The sequence below is a fragment of the Hypanus sabinus genome, chromosome 10, assembly GCF_030144855.1.
Source record: "Hypanus sabinus isolate sHypSab1 chromosome 10, sHypSab1.hap1, whole genome shotgun sequence".
Classification (NCBI taxonomy): domain Eukaryota; kingdom Metazoa; phylum Chordata; class Chondrichthyes; order Myliobatiformes; family Dasyatidae; genus Hypanus; species Hypanus sabinus.
In genome coordinates this window covers 159,068,951-159,085,209 of record NC_082715.1, presented here as the reverse complement: position 1 = coordinate 159,085,209, position 16,259 = coordinate 159,068,951, and the positions used below count along the sequence as shown (strand labels likewise).

At 50.4% G+C, this 16,259-nt stretch overlaps 1 protein-coding gene and 1 pseudogene across 2 annotated transcripts in view; both read left to right on the top strand.

Annotated features, from left to right (window-relative positions):
• upb1 (ureidopropionase, beta) overlaps positions 1–14,972 on the top strand; it is a 150,203-nt gene extending 135,231 nt beyond the window's left edge. The window contains exons 8-11 of one of the 2 annotated variants that reach the window (XM_059983319.1): positions 9,295–9,337; positions 9,800–9,954; positions 13,079–13,177; positions 14,633–14,972. In XM_059983319.1, coding sequence (XP_059839302.1) covers positions 9,295–9,337; positions 9,800–9,954; positions 13,079–13,177; positions 14,633–14,719 — 384 coding nt within the window. In that variant the 3' untranslated portion in view covers positions 14,720–14,972. The remainder of the gene's footprint in view (positions 1–9,294; positions 9,338–9,799; positions 9,955–13,078; positions 13,178–14,632) is intronic. The other variant, XM_059983320.1, reaches the window with a different exon arrangement.
• The window catches only part of LOC132401275 (mitochondrial import inner membrane translocase subunit TIM14-like), a 499,620-nt pseudogene that overhangs the window by 11,052 nt on the left and 472,309 nt on the right, over positions 1–16,259 (top strand).

The window sequence follows — 16,259 nt, the reverse complement described above, 5'->3', positions numbered from 1 at the left end:
AAGCAGTGTTCCTCAGGAGCCAAAGTGCAAAACACACATATCATCCCGATTGCAGAAAAACATACTGTCTCAAACACAATGTACCCCAGTCTGTGAGTGACGTGGACTGTAGATTGGTGGTGTCCTGGTTTCCACCAAGTGAACACTGGTGGGGAGGGCCAACTCCCCACCCACGAAGGATTCCTTTCCCACTCCACTCGGCACCTCCTGTCCTGGGCGGCTGACACCACAGCATAAGGGTCTTCTCTGTGCACTGTTATTGCCCCACTCAACAGACTGGCAATGGTTTACATGACCAGGGTCTTGCCATCACAATAAACAAGTCCGGGGCAATCATTTTCACCGTTTGTTGGACACAATCAGGTGCACAGCTCCATCGCTATTGAGCAGCTCGCTGATGGCGTAGTTCTGCAGGACTTGATGTTCTTAATATCCTTTTTTTAAAAAGGCGTGGTGGAAGAACAATTTTACCTCTGTTTGGACTTGGAGAGACCACGGTGACCATGCATAGCACCATCTTACCAGGAAGTGATTCTCCCTCCCTTTATTCCATGGTCCGCTGTCTTTTCTTATCAGATTCCTCCTTCTTCAGACCTTTCCCGATGTCCTCCAAGCTTCTGATATCATTTTGATATGATTCTGATCGGGTACAGGGAAATGAACCTGGTCAAGTGTCAGATCTCTCAGTGGAAAAGCATTTTGGAGGTAGTGATCACAACTCGATCTCCTTTACCGTAGCGCTGGAGAGGGATAGGAGTAGATGATTTGGGAAAGCATTTAATTGGGGTAGGGGGAAATATGATGCTATTAGGCAGGAACTTGGGAGCATAATTTGAGAGCAGATGTTCTCAGGGAAATGTGGTAAATATTCAGGGGACATTTGCGTGGATTCTGCATTGCTGTGTTCCATTGAGGCAGGGGAAAGGTGGCAGGGTAAAAGGATGTAGAAAATCTAGTTAAGAAGAAAAGAAAAGCTTACAAAAAGTTCAAGGAACTAGGTACTATTAGAGCTCTAGAAAATTACAAGGGTGGCAGGAAGGAGCTTAAGATTGGAATTAGGAGAGCCAGAAGGGGCCATGAGAAGACCTTGGTGAGCAGGATTAAGGAAAACCCCAAGGCATTCTACAAGTATTTGAAGGGTTAAGGAACATGAACATGGGTTAAGGGTGAAGGGGGAAAAGTTTAAAGGGAACATTTGGGGGGCTTCTTCACACAGAGAGTGGTGGGAGTGTGGAATGAGCTGCCAGATGAAGTGAATGCGGGCACACTTTTGACATTTAAGAAAAACTTGGACAGGTATATGGATGAGAGGGGTATGGAGGGATATGGCCCAGGTGCAGGTCAGTGGGACTAGGCAGAAAAATGGTTCAGCACAGCCAAGGAGGGCCAAAAGGCCTGTTTCTGTGCTGTAATGTTCTGTGGTTCTATGAAGACCAAGAGGATAAGACGTGAGAGAATAGGACTAATCAAGAACGAGAGTGGAAACACGTGCATGGAGTCGGAGGAGGTAGCGGAAGTACTTAATGAATACTTTGCTTCAGTATTCACCAGGGAAAAGGACCTTGGCAATTGTGGGGATGACTTACAGCATACTGAAATGCTTGAGCATATAAATATTAAGAAGGAGGATGCGCTGGAGCTTTTGAAAAGCATTAAGTTAGATAAGTCACCGCAACTGGATGAGATATACCCCAGATTACAGTGGGAAGTGAGGGTGGAGATTGCTGAGCCTCTGGCAATGATCTTAGTGTCATCAATAGGGATGGGAGAGTTTCGGGAAGATTGGAGGGTTGTCTCTACTGGAGAGTTGTCTCTTGTGGAGGGTTATCTCTACTCCCTTATTCAAGAAAGGGAGTAGAGATAGCCCAGAAAATTATAGACCAGTGAGTTTTACTTCAGCGGTGGGCAAGTTGATGGAGAAGATCCTGAGAGGCAGGATTTATGAACATTTGGAGAGACGTAATCTGATTAGGGATAGTCAGTATGGCGTTGTCAAGGGCAGATCGTGCCTCACGAGCCTGATTGAGTTCTTTGATAATGCAAGGCTCCTTCAGAAAGTAAGGAGGCATGGTATCCAAGGAGACCTTGCTTTGTGGATCCAGAACTGGCTTGCAGGAGAGGTAGTTGTAGATGGTCTGTATTCTGCATGGAGGTCACTGACCAGTGGTGTTTTGCAGGGACCTGTTCTGGGACCCTTACTCTTTGTGATTTTTCTAAATGATCTAGGTGAAGAAGTAGAAGGATGGGGTAGTAAGTTTTCTGATGACACAAAGGTTGGGGGTGTTGTGGATAGTCTGGAGGGCTGTCAGAGGTTACAGCAGAACATCGATAGAATGCAGAACTGGGCTGAGAAGTGGCAGATGGAGTTTAACCCAGATAAGTGTGAGGTGGTTCTTTCTGCTAGGTCAAATCTGAAGACAGAATTTAATATTAATGATAAGACTCTTGGCAGTGTGGAGGATCAGCAAGATCTTGGGGTCTGTGTCCACAGGACATTCAAAGCTGCTGCGCAGGTTGACAGTGTTGTTAAGGAGGTGTACGGTGTGTTGGCATTCATCAACCGTGGGATTGAGGTCAAGAGCTGAGAGGTAATGTTGCAGCTATAGTCAGACCCCACTTGGAGTACTGTGTTCAGTTCTGGTCACCTCACTACAGGAAGGATGTGGATACTATAGAGAGAGTGTAATGTTACAGCTATACAAGACCCTGGTCAGACCCCACTTGGAGTACTGTGTTCAGTTCTGGTCACCTCACTACAGGAAGGATGTGGATACTATAGAGAGAGTGTAATGTTACAGCTATACAAGACCCTGGTCAGACCCCACTTGGAGTACTGTGCTCAGTTCTGGTCACCTCACTACAGGAAGGATGTGGATACTATAGAGAGAGTGTAATGTTACAGCTATACAAGACCCTGGTCAGACCCCACTTGGAGTACTGTGCTCAGTTCTGGTCACCTCACTACAGGAAGGATGTGGATACTATAGAGAGAGTGTAATGTTACAGCTATACAAGACCCTGGTCAGACCCCACTTGGAGTACTGTGCTCAGTTCTGGTCACCTCACTACAGGAAGGATGTGGATACTATAGAGAGAGTGTAATGTTACAGCTATACAAGACCCTGGACAGACCCCACTTGGAGTACTGTGTTCAGTTCTGGTCACCTCACTACAGGAAGAATGTGGATACTATGGAGAGAGTGTAATGTTACAGCTATACAAGACCCTGGTCAGACCCCACTTGGAGTACTGTGTTCAGTTCTGGTCACCTCACTACAGGAAGGATGTGGAAACCATAGAAAGGGTGCAGAGGAGATTTACAAGGATGTTGCCTGGATTGGGGAGCATGCCCTATGAGAATAGATTGAGTGAACTCGGCCTTTTCTCCTTGGAGTGACGGAGGATGAGAGGTGACCTGATAGAGGTGTGCAAGATGATGAGAGGCATCGATCATGTGGATAGAAGCTTTTTCCCAGGGTTGAAATGGCTAACATGAGGGGGCAAAGGTTTAAGGTGCTTGGTAGTAGGTACAGAGGAGATGTCAGGGGTACATTTTTTACGCAGAGGGTGGTGAGTGAGTGGAATGGGCTGTTAGTGGTGGTGAAATTCTAGGCAGTTTCTAGAGTAGGTTACGTGGTCAGCACAGCATTGTGGGCCGAAGGGCCTGTGATGTGCTGTAGATTCCTGTGTTCTATGATCACATTACCTTTGGGAGTCAGTGATCACAAAATGATTGAGTTCAGTTTGAAATTTGACAGGGAGAAAGTAAAGTCTGATGTTACTGTATTTCAGTGGAGCAAGGGAAATTACAGTGGTATGAGACAGGCGTTGGCCAAAGTAAATTGGAATGACTTCATATAGCACTGTCTGGAGCAGTGCTGTTGTCTTTGTCTGTTATTAAAAGTGCTGCTCTGTTCAGCCAGAACAGAGGTAATGTGTTCTGAAACATTATCCAGAATTGCAGGATTTTCCGTGGGGTCCTTTGTTCTACCACAGCCTCCAGTGTGTCCAGTGTGACTCCTATAACAGAGCCCGCCTTTCTAATCAGTTTATTGAGCCTGTTGGCATCACCCGTGTTGATGCCATTGCCCCAGCACACCACAGCATGGAAGATTGTCCCGGCGACAGCAGACCGGTAGAACGTGTGAAGGAGAGGCCTGCACCCTCCAAAGGGCCTCAGTCTCCTGAGGAAGTAGAGGCAATTCTGGCCCTTCCTGTACCCAGCCTCTGTGTTGGTCTCCACTCAAGTCTGTCGTCCAGGTGCACCCACAAGCACCTGTAGGTCCTCACCACATCCCTCCCAATTTCTCTCTTAAGTGTCCCCTTGGATTTCTTACATTCCTCAAGCACCTCAGTTATTCCTACCTGCCTGACACTGTTCTGCACCACCTTCTTTTTCTTAACCAGGACCTCGGTATCTCTCAGAAACTAAACCTGTCATCCTTGCCTTTTATATATGTCATTTGTCAATATCAAGCACCAACGTAACAGTGCTGGCAGCTTTAGAACAAAAGCTTGAGCTCATCCTGGTCCTCAACTGTCCTGTCATCCTGCTTGTCCGCGTTCCCTGGTAGAGCACAGGCGGACTCCCGGGTACTTGTGCTCCGGATCTACCAGGAGTCCAGAGCGTTTCTCCTTGAATGTCTACAGGAGATGAGATTATGCAAAGATTATCCTGATTCTGAAGAGGCATGGGGAATGGTGTGTGTGAGAGAGAGTGTGAGCACGTGTATTCTTCAGCTTATCCTGATTCTGAAGAGGCATGGGGAATGGTGTGTGAGAGAGAGAGTGTGAGCACTTGTATTCTTCAGCTTATCCTGATTCTGAAGAGGCATGGGGAATGGTGTGTGAGAGAGAGAGTGTGAGCACGTGTATTCTTCATCTTATCCTGATTCTGAAGAGGCATGGGGAATGGTGTGTGAGAGAGAGAGTGTGAGCACGTGTATTCTTCACGTGTGTGGGGAAGCACACTCATGCTGAACAACCTTCAGCCCACAAGATGAGGAAGTACAGTCTTCTTGAATTGGGTAATCAGAGTCAGATTCAGGCCACAGAATGTAGCTGCAATCCAAAGAGACTCCTGGAAGGTGCTTCTGATCTACCACGTCTCCTGAGCAAGCAAGAGGAGCACAACTGGCAGCCAAAGCCACACCAGATGGACCAGCCTGTAACGTGGAAAGTGGCTCCGGTTGGGTTGTGTGAGCCAGCACAGTGCCCAGGCACGGAGACGTGTGACTACGTAGAGTGGTGTGCTGTATTAGTGAGCACACAGTTCCTGGGTGGCTCCATCATTGTCCTAATCCTGTGTTTGTGTGGGCTTCTCTCCTTCCACATCTCAAAGGTTAACTGGCTGCTGTAAATTACTCCCAGAGTAGCTGGAAGGCAAAACATAAAGGGGAAATTAGTGGGTGCATGTGAGAGAGAGGGAGTGAGAGAGTAAGTATGGGGAAAGAAAGAAAATCACTTCTAAATAATCAGTGGGATAAGATTTTTCATTTGGTAAATACCTCTTCTATTTGTGCCCGTCACTCCTTGATACAGTTCGAGGTAGTGCATCGGGCACAGATGTCAAAGGACAAATTAGCTCATATTTTTTCTAATATTAGTCCTATTTGTGATAGATGTAACATTGAGGTGGCTACATTAACACATATGTTCTGGTCTTGTATCAAGATAGATAATTTTTGGAAAGAAGTCTTTAAAACTTTATCAAAGGTTCTGAATTTGGATCTACAACCTAATTTATTTACAGCAATTTTTGGGGTTATTCCATTGGAAGCAGAGATATTCCTGTTTCCGCTCAACGGATGATAGCTTTCACAACTTTTTTGGCTAGGAGAGCCATTTTGCTTAAGTGGAAGGATTCGAATCTAGCTACTGTTATTCACTGGCTTACCTCCATTATGTCCTGTTTAAGTTTAGAGAAAATAAGAAGTCAGACGTTTGGTACATCCTCTAAATTTGAGGAAACTTGGTGACCTTTTATTCAATACTTTCATATGCTCTGAATTATGGCCCTTCCAGTTACCTTTTTGAATTTTTGGATTTGATCAGAAAGTCTTTCCTTGGTTTGTTTTGCTTTCGCTCTCAGCTTGAGCTGCCCAGTTCTGTTTCTTTTGTTGTTATTTTGTGTTTTGGGTTTTTTCCTGTACATTTCAATTATAAAAGTTTTTAAAATCTTTTTTTCCTTTTTATGAATAGAAGGAGAATCAATTACCTTTCTCTTTATTATACACTGTAGCGATGTGCTACACACAGCGCTAAAATAACGACACGCAGCCGGTAAGTCGTTTCAAGACTAGTTTATTCAAACTTCGCGGTGCTGGCATTTAATCCCTAGCGCCTGCCCTCTCCGGGTGGAAATGACGCCGGAGGTACATTACTAAAGTCTCCCCCCACGCGCTGGCTATTTGTGAGCCAGTTCGCCTGCACAGAAAGTGGGTCGCCACGTAACCCCCCCCCCCCCACCCCCAGAACTGGCGATACACCCCCCCATTGTCCACAGTCTGGATCAGCCTCTGTTTGGGTGGTCTGCCTCTGCACCACGGTGCCTGAGCCTCGACCGGCTGCGCAAAGTCCACATGGGCTGGTTTGAGTCGGTCCACCATTAAAACCTCCTCTCTCCCCTCAATGTCCAGAACGTACATGGACCCATTGTTGTTGATCACCTTGAACGGCCCCTCGTACGGTGGCTGTAGCAGCGCCCAATGTCCGCCCCTTCGTACAAAAACAAACTTACAGTTTTGCAGGTCTTTGGGTACATGGGTCAGGGTCCGTCCGTGCTGTGAAGTCGGTACGGGGGCCAGGTTGCCGAGCCTTTCGCGTAGCCTGTCCAGGACTGCTGCGGGTTCTTCCTCTTGCCCCCTTGGGGCTGGTATGAACTCTCCTGGGGACGACCAGGGGCACGCTGTACACTGAGGAGGCGTGCAGATCCTCTTTGGGCGCTGTACGAATTCCAAGCAGGACCCAGGGAAGCTCGTCCACCCAGTTAGGTCCTCTCAGGTGGGCCATGAGAGCTGACTTCAAGTGACGGTGGAAGCATTCCACTAGTCCGTTCGACTGTGGGTGGTAGGCAGTAGTGTGGTGTAGCTGTGTTCCCAACAGGCTGGCCACAGCCAACCACAGGCAGGAGGTGAACTGGGCGCCTCTGTCGGAGGTAATGTGGGCTGGTACCCCAAAGCGTGCTACCCAGGTTGCGATCAGTGCTTGGGCGCAGGAATCGGCAATTGTGTCGGTGAGCGGGACCGCCTCTGGCCACCTTGTGAACCGGTCTACCATAGTTAGGAGGTACCGCGCTCCTTGGGACACCGGTAGGGGGCCCACGATATCCACATGAATGTGGTCGAACCTCCGGTGGGTGGGTTCGAACTGCTGCAGCGGGGCTTTAGTGTGCCGCTGCACCTTGGCTGTTTGGCACAGCGCGCACGTTCTGGCCCATTCACTGACCTGCTTGTGAAGTCTGTGCCACGCGAACTTGCTAGAGACCAGCCAGATGGTTGTCCTGATAGATGGGTGCGTCAAACTGTGTATGGAGTCGAAAACTCGCCACCTCCAGGCTGCCGGGACGATGGGGCGAGGTTGGCCAGTAGCCACGTCGCACAGGAGGGTCCTCTCACCTGGGCCTACGAGAAAGTCTTGTAGCTGCAAACCCGAGACTGTGGTCCTGTAGCTGGGCATCTTGTTGTCTGCCTGCTGCGCCTCCGCCAGTGCTGCATAGTCCAGCCCCAGGGACAGGGCCTGGACAGCTGGTCTGGAGAGTGCGTCCGCCACGACATTGTCCTTTCCCGAGACATGCTGGATGTCCGTCGTGTACTCAGAGATGTAGGTCAGATATCGCTGCTGGCGAGCCGACCAGGGATCGGACACCTTCGTGAACGCGAAGGTCAACGGTTTGTGGTCCGTTCTGAGAAGTACCTGCAGGATTGCCAGATACAGTGCCAACAGCTCCCGGTCGAAGGCACTGTACTTGAGTTCGGGTGGTTGTAGGTGCTTGCTGAAGAACGCCAGGGGTTGCCAGCGCCCCTCGATGAGCTGCTCCAGCACCCCACTGACTGCTGTGTCGGATGTGTCCACTGTGAGGGCGGTGGGAACGTCCGTTCTGGGGTGCACCAGCATCGCGGCATCTGCCAGGGCTTCCTTGGCTTTAACGGAAGCGGCATCCCGACTGTTTTTCCCAGACGTACAAGAGGCTGTCCTGGTGGCCAGCTGCCATAGTCATTAGCGGCAGCTGGCCCTGGCCCTTGCAGGGCGGGCGACAATGGCGGGCTTTTGTGCCCCACCGCTGGTGGTAGAAACACCACTGTTCACTGGCCTCCTCACTCCTGCCTCTGTGTTGTGTGCGCCCCCCTACCGGGCCTGGCCTGGTAATCTGACTGACGGATGCCAAGCTCTCCCTCTTGGCTTTCCACAGCACGTCTGCCTGGGCCGCCACCTTCCGGGGGTCGCTGAAATCTGCGTCGGCCAACAGCAGATGTATGTCCTCGGGCAGTTGCTCCAGGAACGCTTGCTCGAACATCAGGCAGGGTTTGTGTCCATCAGCCAGGGCCAGCATCTCGTTCATCAATGCTGACGGCAGTCTGTCTCCCAATCCGTCCAGGTGAAGCAGGCGGGCACCTCACTCACGCCGTGAGAGGCCAAAGGTCGCAATGAGCAGCGCTTTGAATGCTTCATATTTGCCTTCTTCCGGGGGCGACTGTATGAAATCCGCAACCTGGGCAGCCGTCTCCTGGTCAAAGGCGCTCACCACGTGGTAGTAACACGCGGAATCAGAGGATCTCTGCCGAATCTGGAACTGGGCTTCTGCTTGGCTAAACCACACGTGCAGTCGCAGCGTCCAGAAAGTCGGCAGTTTTAGCGAAACTGCGCGAACAGATGAAGAGTCGGTCATCTTTGGTCCAAATCCCGTTTGGACCATTGGGGTCACCAATGTAGCGATGTGCTACACACAGCGCTGAAATAACGACAGTCAGTAAGTTGTATCGAGACTAGTTTATTCAAACTTCACGGTGCTGGCATTTAAATCCCTAGTGACATAAATCGTCAGAGGTGCATTACCAAAGTCTCCCCCCACGCGCTGGCTATTTGTGAGCCGGTTTGCCTGTGCAAAAAGTGTGTCGCCACAATACTAGATTAATACTATGCTTGATCTTGATAATGTTTATTCTTCTTTTTATTCGAACTGTTATTGATATAGATATTTGTGATAATTCTCCTCATACACACACACACACACTTTTTTATTTAACTAATGAAAAGATTGATGAAGAAAGCTTATCCGCTACCTTTGCCTCCCAGGAGTACTTCAAGAATGAGTTCACCTCTGGCGATGGAAAGAAGGGTAAGCCGGAACTCACATTTGTGATCTGCTCTTGTCCTGGTAAGACGTCTTCTCTAGTCCAATCTAGCATGATTGTGAAGGGGCTGACTGCGGGTTCATTCGCTACTTGTCCAAGCAGAGGGCCTTGCACTGGCCCTTTGTCCTCCATTTCTGATTCTTGGGCAGTCAGCTACCCCAAGCCACAGCCTCAGGCCGGTCATTGAGATCCCTCAGCCAGGAACTAACCCTGACTGGGGGAGGGTCACACCGAAAAGGGGCAAGGGCGACCCTCCCTCAGCACATTGGTCAGGAGTGTACCGTGGCATGAGGACAACATCTATCAACGTTTCAACCTCAGATAGAAAATCGGTGATGAAACTGGCTCTTGATATTTGAGGCTGGGCTGCTGTTGTAGGGGTGTCACTACCGGTGACAGATATGGACAGACGTTGTACTAAACTGGCTTCCTGTTTCTTCCTGAAGCTCACACTGACTTTGGCCATTTCTATGGCTCCAGCTACATTGCTGCTCCCGATGGCAGTCGGACTCCTGGTCTGTCTCGTACCAGGGACGGGTTGCTGATTGCTGAGATGGATCTGAATCTGTGCCGACAGATGAGTGACAAATGGGGCTTCAAGGTAACTCCGAGCACAGCTGCTTCTCCCGGCTCCATTTCTGATCCCACGGCTCCCACTGCAACGTTGCCTCCCATCACCCGTCCAGGACATCTCTCCACTCCGTTCGGCATTCTGAAGGGAGCAGTCCCTTCCGTGTCCTCTCGAACTGCCCCTTTCCTTCCCACCCTCCAGAAAGACCGAAACAGCTGTCCCAGGTGCAGCAGCCGAACACTGCACCCCCCCGGTTCGGTGCACCGTAGTGTGGTCGGGACTGGAGAAACCAAACACAGACTGGGACGTCATTCTCTTTGAGAGAATGGCCCTCAGCTTCCTGTTACTTTACAATCGTAGTCATACAGAACGGCCACATGTGTCCATGGCAATCGAAGTGTCTGTCTACCTCTATTCCTTTGCTATCCACGTACCTGGGGCAGTACAGTACGGGACTGACCCTTCAGCCCATTGTGCCTGTGCTGAGATAAACTAATGCCTCTGCCTGCACGTGATCGCTATCCCTCCATTCCTTCGATGCCTCTGCTTCCATTACCACCCTCGGTAGATGTTTCATGCACCCACCACTCTGCATGTATCTTGCCCCACACCTATCCTTGAAACTTTCCTCTGACCCTGGACACCTTCACACCGCGAGTCCCCTGGCTCTGGCTCCAGCCTGCACTTTCCAGGCCGAGACTTTATGCACTACCATTGGAACTCCACCCTGCAGTCCCGTGACTCTCAGACCCCACTGTCAGCTCTCGGGTCTTCGAGTCTCCACCCCACCTTCCCTGAACACCCCAACCCTCTGATCCCAGCTTTCATCGGTGCTGGGCCTTCACAGTTCCCTCCAACCTTCCCCTCTCTGAGGAAGAACATTCTGTCCTCGGTAAGGGCCTCACCTTTTGCCTGCCCTTTACTTGGAGCTCTTCGTCTGTCGCCTCTGTGTCTGTGCTTGATAAGGGTTCCACACTCCATGCTAATGACCCCTTCGTCCATCTCCAGCACCCCTCCCCTTGACTTGGAGCTCTTCGTCTGTCGCCTCTGTGTCTGTGCTTGATAAGGGTTCCACACCCCATGCTAATGACCCCTTCGTCCGTCTCCAGCACCCCTCCCCTTGACTTGGTGCTCTTCGTCTGTCGCCTCTGTGTCTGTGCTTGATAAGGGTTCCACACCCCATGCTAATGACCCCTTTGTCCGTCTCCAGCACCCTCCCCTTGACTTGGAGCTCTTCGTCTGTCGCCTCTGTGTCTGTGCTTGATAAGGGTTCCACACCCCATGCTAATGACCCCTTCGTCCGTCTCCCTTTCTGTTCCAGCTCTAGATCTTTTCATCTGGATTTCAGCGCTCCTGTCTCATCTCTTCCGAGAGCACTGCCCTGCGCACTCTCCATACCAATCCCAACCTTACCATCGAGGGGACACACTGTCCTCTACCTTGCAACAACTGTCAGGCACCTCCTCATACCTACCCCTCGAGGAGAACCCCACTCCACACCGTCATCTAATGCAGAGAACTCCCATCCACTGCCACCAAACTCATAGTTCCCTTACCTCCTACCTGAGATCCACAAACCGGACTGTCTGGCTGGGCCTATCGTCTCTGCCTGCTCCTGTCCCACTGAACCCGTGTCCTGATATCTGGATTCCATTCTGTCCCCTTGGTTCAGTCCCTTCCCACACTTTGCATGCCTTCGACCTTCTCAGGAACCTTCAGTTCCCTGACCCTGACTGCCTCACCGTCACCGAACTTCTGTCCCCCTTCAGAAAGGCCTCAGACCTCTCTGCTTCTTTCTTGACAAAAGAACCAGCCAGTCCCCTCCTCCATCTGGCAGAACTGGTCCTCACCCTCAACAATACTTCCTTCGGCTCCTTCCATTCCCTCCAAAGCTGAGGGGCAGCCACAGGCACTCGCATGGGCCCGAGCTACATCTGCCTCTTCATCGGCTATGTAAAACCGTCTATTTTCAAAGCCTTCTTCGTCATTCTCCCAACTTTCCCTCCGTTACATTGACAATTGCATTGGCACGGACCTTGTCAATTTCATCAATTTTGCCTCTAACTCCCATCCTGCCCTTAAATTCACTTGGGCCATCTCTGACACCTCCCTCCACTTTCTCTATCTCTCGTTCTCCATCTCTGGAGACAGACTGTCAGTCAAAACCTTTTATAAACCTCCTGATTCACAAAGTCATCTTGACCGTACCTCTGCCACCCTGTCTCCTGTAAAAATGCTATTCCCTTTTCTCAGCGTCTTTGCCTCCATTGCATCTGTTCTCAGGAGGCAGCTTTACATCCCAGGACATTAGAGATGTCTTTTCCTTAAAGAATGGAGTTTCCCTTCCTGCCCTCACCTGCATCTTCTCCATTTTCCATACATCTACACGAACCCCATCTTCCTGCCATTGTAATAGTGATCGAGTCCCCCCATCAGCCTCCGCGTCCATCACATTGTCCTCACCACTCAACGTATCTAAACATACCTCCACCCCACTTGGTAGGGATCGCGATTCACTTGTCCATTCGTCCCTCCCGGCACTTATCCATGCAAGATGCTACACCTGCTCAGTCAACTGCTTCCTATTAGAACCCCGGATAACTTCAGCTGTGAATCTGCTGGGAACGCCTGTCGTGTCCGGTGCTCATGATTCGGCCTCTATGTCAGTGAGACCTTTCATAAATTGAGGAACTGTATCAGCCGCCACAAGTGGCCAAACAGTTTAATTCCGATTCCCAGTCTGTCCCGCCAAGATGAAACCGACCACCCTCAGGTGGAGAAGAAACTCCTTCTATTCTGTCTGGGTAGCCTCCGACCTGATGGCATGAATATTGATTCCTGCTTCTGAAAAACCAAAAATCCCCACCCCTTCCTCCCCTATTCCCGACTCACTTCTTCTCACCCTCCTGTTACTTCTCCCTGGACCTCTTCTTCCTCATCAGATTCTTTCTTCTCCAGCCCTCCCCTTTGCCACCCACCTGTCACCTTCCAGCTCGCCTCTTTCCCCTCCCCTGACCTTTTCTCTCTCAGTCCTGCTGAAGGCCTGGGCCCGAAATGCCAACTGTCGATTCTTTTCCATCGATGCTGCCTGACCTGCTGAGCCCCTCCAGCGTTTTAACTTTGCCCCTCTTACTCTGAGCTCTCGCCATATTAGGCATTCGTACCATGGGAAAAAGATGCTGACCCTACCAATACCTCAACTTACATCAGCCACCCAGAGAAAGTAGTCCAGAGGACACCCACCCCCACTATGGTAAGCTCTTCAGCTGAGAAGCCTAAACCTCAGCCCAGTGAGCTGTCACTGCTGCCCTTCCGTCAGCCGTGATTGCAACAGTGCTGATCAGGCTGACGTGTGGGGCTCTGTACATTGAAGTTAATGTTACCAACACCCTCTAATCTGCCCACTGGACCCAGCTGCTCTGTTTACATCTCGCCTTCTCCTGCTGCACCCTCTTCAACTCACCCTTCCACTCTCAGCTCTCAGCCAATACCGGGCTGAGGGAGGGCGAGCGCCTGGGTTTCTGCCAGCTAAGTGTTGCCGTCATCCATCTGTGACACTGCCCCAGGCTTTCCCTCTCCATTATTGCTACCCTCTGACTGCCCATCAACAACCCTTCTCCAAGCCCATTTCGGTCTTGCCCTGCCAGAGATACTCACTCTGCCCTGTCCATCTTACCGTCACCTCTCTGCAAATTGAAACTCTTTTCTCTCTCCCAGTTCCAGCAGAGTTGATTTCCTCTCCACAGACCCTGCCTGAGCTCTCTGTATTTCCTGTTGTTATTTCAGACTTTCAGTTCTCATTTCCTGCTCCAGCCTCCACATTTAAAAAGAACACCAGTGTTTCTGTGGTCCCTCTCCCTCTCGCAGACCCGCCGGGGAAGGTTTTGTCTGCCCTCAACCCTTTGCCAAAGAACACTTCAGCTTGCTGAGACCTGACAGTCTGGGCAATCGGAATCTGGTTTATTGTCACTGTCTTATATGATGCAAAATTTGTTTAGCGGCAGCATTACAGTTGTGAAAATGTAAAGCTCACCTTAAATCACAAAATAATAGTTTAGAACAGGAATAATGAATCTCCAGTTCATCCCCCCCACCCACTTTTGCTTTCACTAGGTCTCCCCCGTCATCCGCAGACTCTGTATTCCAACACCCCCCCCCCCATCTTTTCATTCTGCCCCCTCCTTTTCCAGTCCTAATGGAGGGTCTTCGCCCAAAACACCGACTATTTATTCCCCTCCATAGATGCTGCCTGACCTGCTGAGTTCCTCCAGCATTTTGAGTGTGTTCAGAAATGTGGTGGCAGAGGGGACACGGTTTCTAAAACGTTGAGTGAGTGTCTGCAGGGTGCTGTGACTCCTCCCTAATGGTAGGAATGAGAAGCGGGCGTGTCCTGCCTTCTCAGTACAGGGGAGGGCTGTGCCGGTGATGAAGATCACCGAGTCCCTTGCAGTCCTCCATAGCAGTCAGTCAGAACCCAGGTCGGACTTGCTGGAAGATTGCACGAGCTCCTGCAAGCAGCGTTGTAAACAGAACCAAAGCACTGCAGTGGTCCCTGGACTCCCCGCAGCCACTGACCCCTCTACTCCCCCAGGCTGATACTCGAATACCCCTCCCGTCGGTAACTTGAGATCACCTTTGGGTGAGCTTGTCAATGGGGCCCGTGTCTCCGCCGGGTAACTAATGGTTTCTGTTGAATTTCCTTCTGCAGATGACAGCCAGGCTGGAGATGTACGAGGAGGAACTGTATCGGGCCGTGCAGTACGACTTCCTGCCCAACATTATCACTGAGCAGTGACGCGGGCTGCAGGCCTCTTCCCCCGTAAAGAGGGCAAAGTTCACGCAGGGCTGCCACAGTATCACCAGTTGGCCTGTACACTTCATTTCCCAGCCCAACAGGCCATCACCGCTAATGCCCCTTCTTCAGCAACTCAGAGATGTCACACTTGACACACAACCCGCCTGTACCTGCTCGTGTCAAATGGCTGAGTTTACGGAAACCATTGTACGATGTGATAACAGTAGATTGTAATTAAATAATCTGAGCATTATGGTTCTGTTCATGCTCTCTTCAATCAAAGTCTCACAATTTGCCTTTTAATGCAGTGTTTTCCATAAGACAGAGGATACAGGCCATTCGGCCCATCGAATCTACGCCGCCATTTCATCATGGCTGATTCAATTCCCCCCTCAGCCCCAGTCTCCTGCCTTCTCCCCATATCCCTCCATGCCCTGACCAATGAAGAATCTATCAACCTCTGCCTTAAATACACATAAAGACTTGGGCTCCACAGCTGTCTGTGGCAAAGAATCCCACAGATTCACCACACTCTCGCTCAAGAAGTTCCTCCTCATCTCCATTCTAAAAGGATGCCCCTCCATGCTGAGGTTGTGCCATCTGGTCTTAGGCTCCCCCGTCATGGGAAACATCCTCTCCACAGCCGCTCTATCAAGGCTTTTCACTATTCAATAGGTTTCAATGAGGTCACTCCTCATTCTTCTGAACTCCGGTGAATACCGGCCAGGGGTCTCGAACACTCAGCATACGACAAGCCATTCAATCCTCTCCGTTTTCAGTACATCCTTTCTATGACAGGGGCCCAAAACTGCTCACAATGCCCCTCCCTACACCGATTCCTTAGCCAAGTTCAGCCCTTGCTAGCGTGTGGTATTGGTAGCCATCCTCGGATCCCTCCCCTCAATCCTTCCAAAGTCCGGAGTGGCCGCTGGTCATTTCCAGCACCACAAAACACGCCAGTGCCCAGAGGCATCCACGCGAGCATGTTCGTATCTTGCCTTATTATTGGTACATGTATCGAGGTGCAGTGAAGATGTTGTTTACAAACTGATCATTTCATTTCGAGAATGCATCGAGGAACTTGGAAGGAAAACAATAACCATATGCAGAATGAAGTGTGACAGTTACACGAAACCCCATTGGCTGCGTAAAAACGTGAACCAGGGCATTACGTACCAATGAAGTGCAAGGACACAACGAGGTAGAAAGTGAGAGTCCACCTTATATATCTTCAATAGTGTGGTAACGGGATGGAGCCTGCCCCGGTGGCACTAGCTGCTTGTACCTTTCAGGCACTCCTTTCTTCTGTCCGATGGGAGGGGCAGGTGAGAGAATGTCAAAGGTTGGGAGGGATCACTGCTTTAGCAAAGCGGTGACAAGTGGAGACTGGCTGGTTTCCTTATGACCGACACCTCACGGTAACGACCAGAACCATTGCCATACCGAGCCGAGACAGATTCGGTAGAATATTTTCCACAGATCATCCTGCGGGTCAAGAAAGACTTCACAAGTTCCTTTAGTCACCTGAGGAAGACGAAAC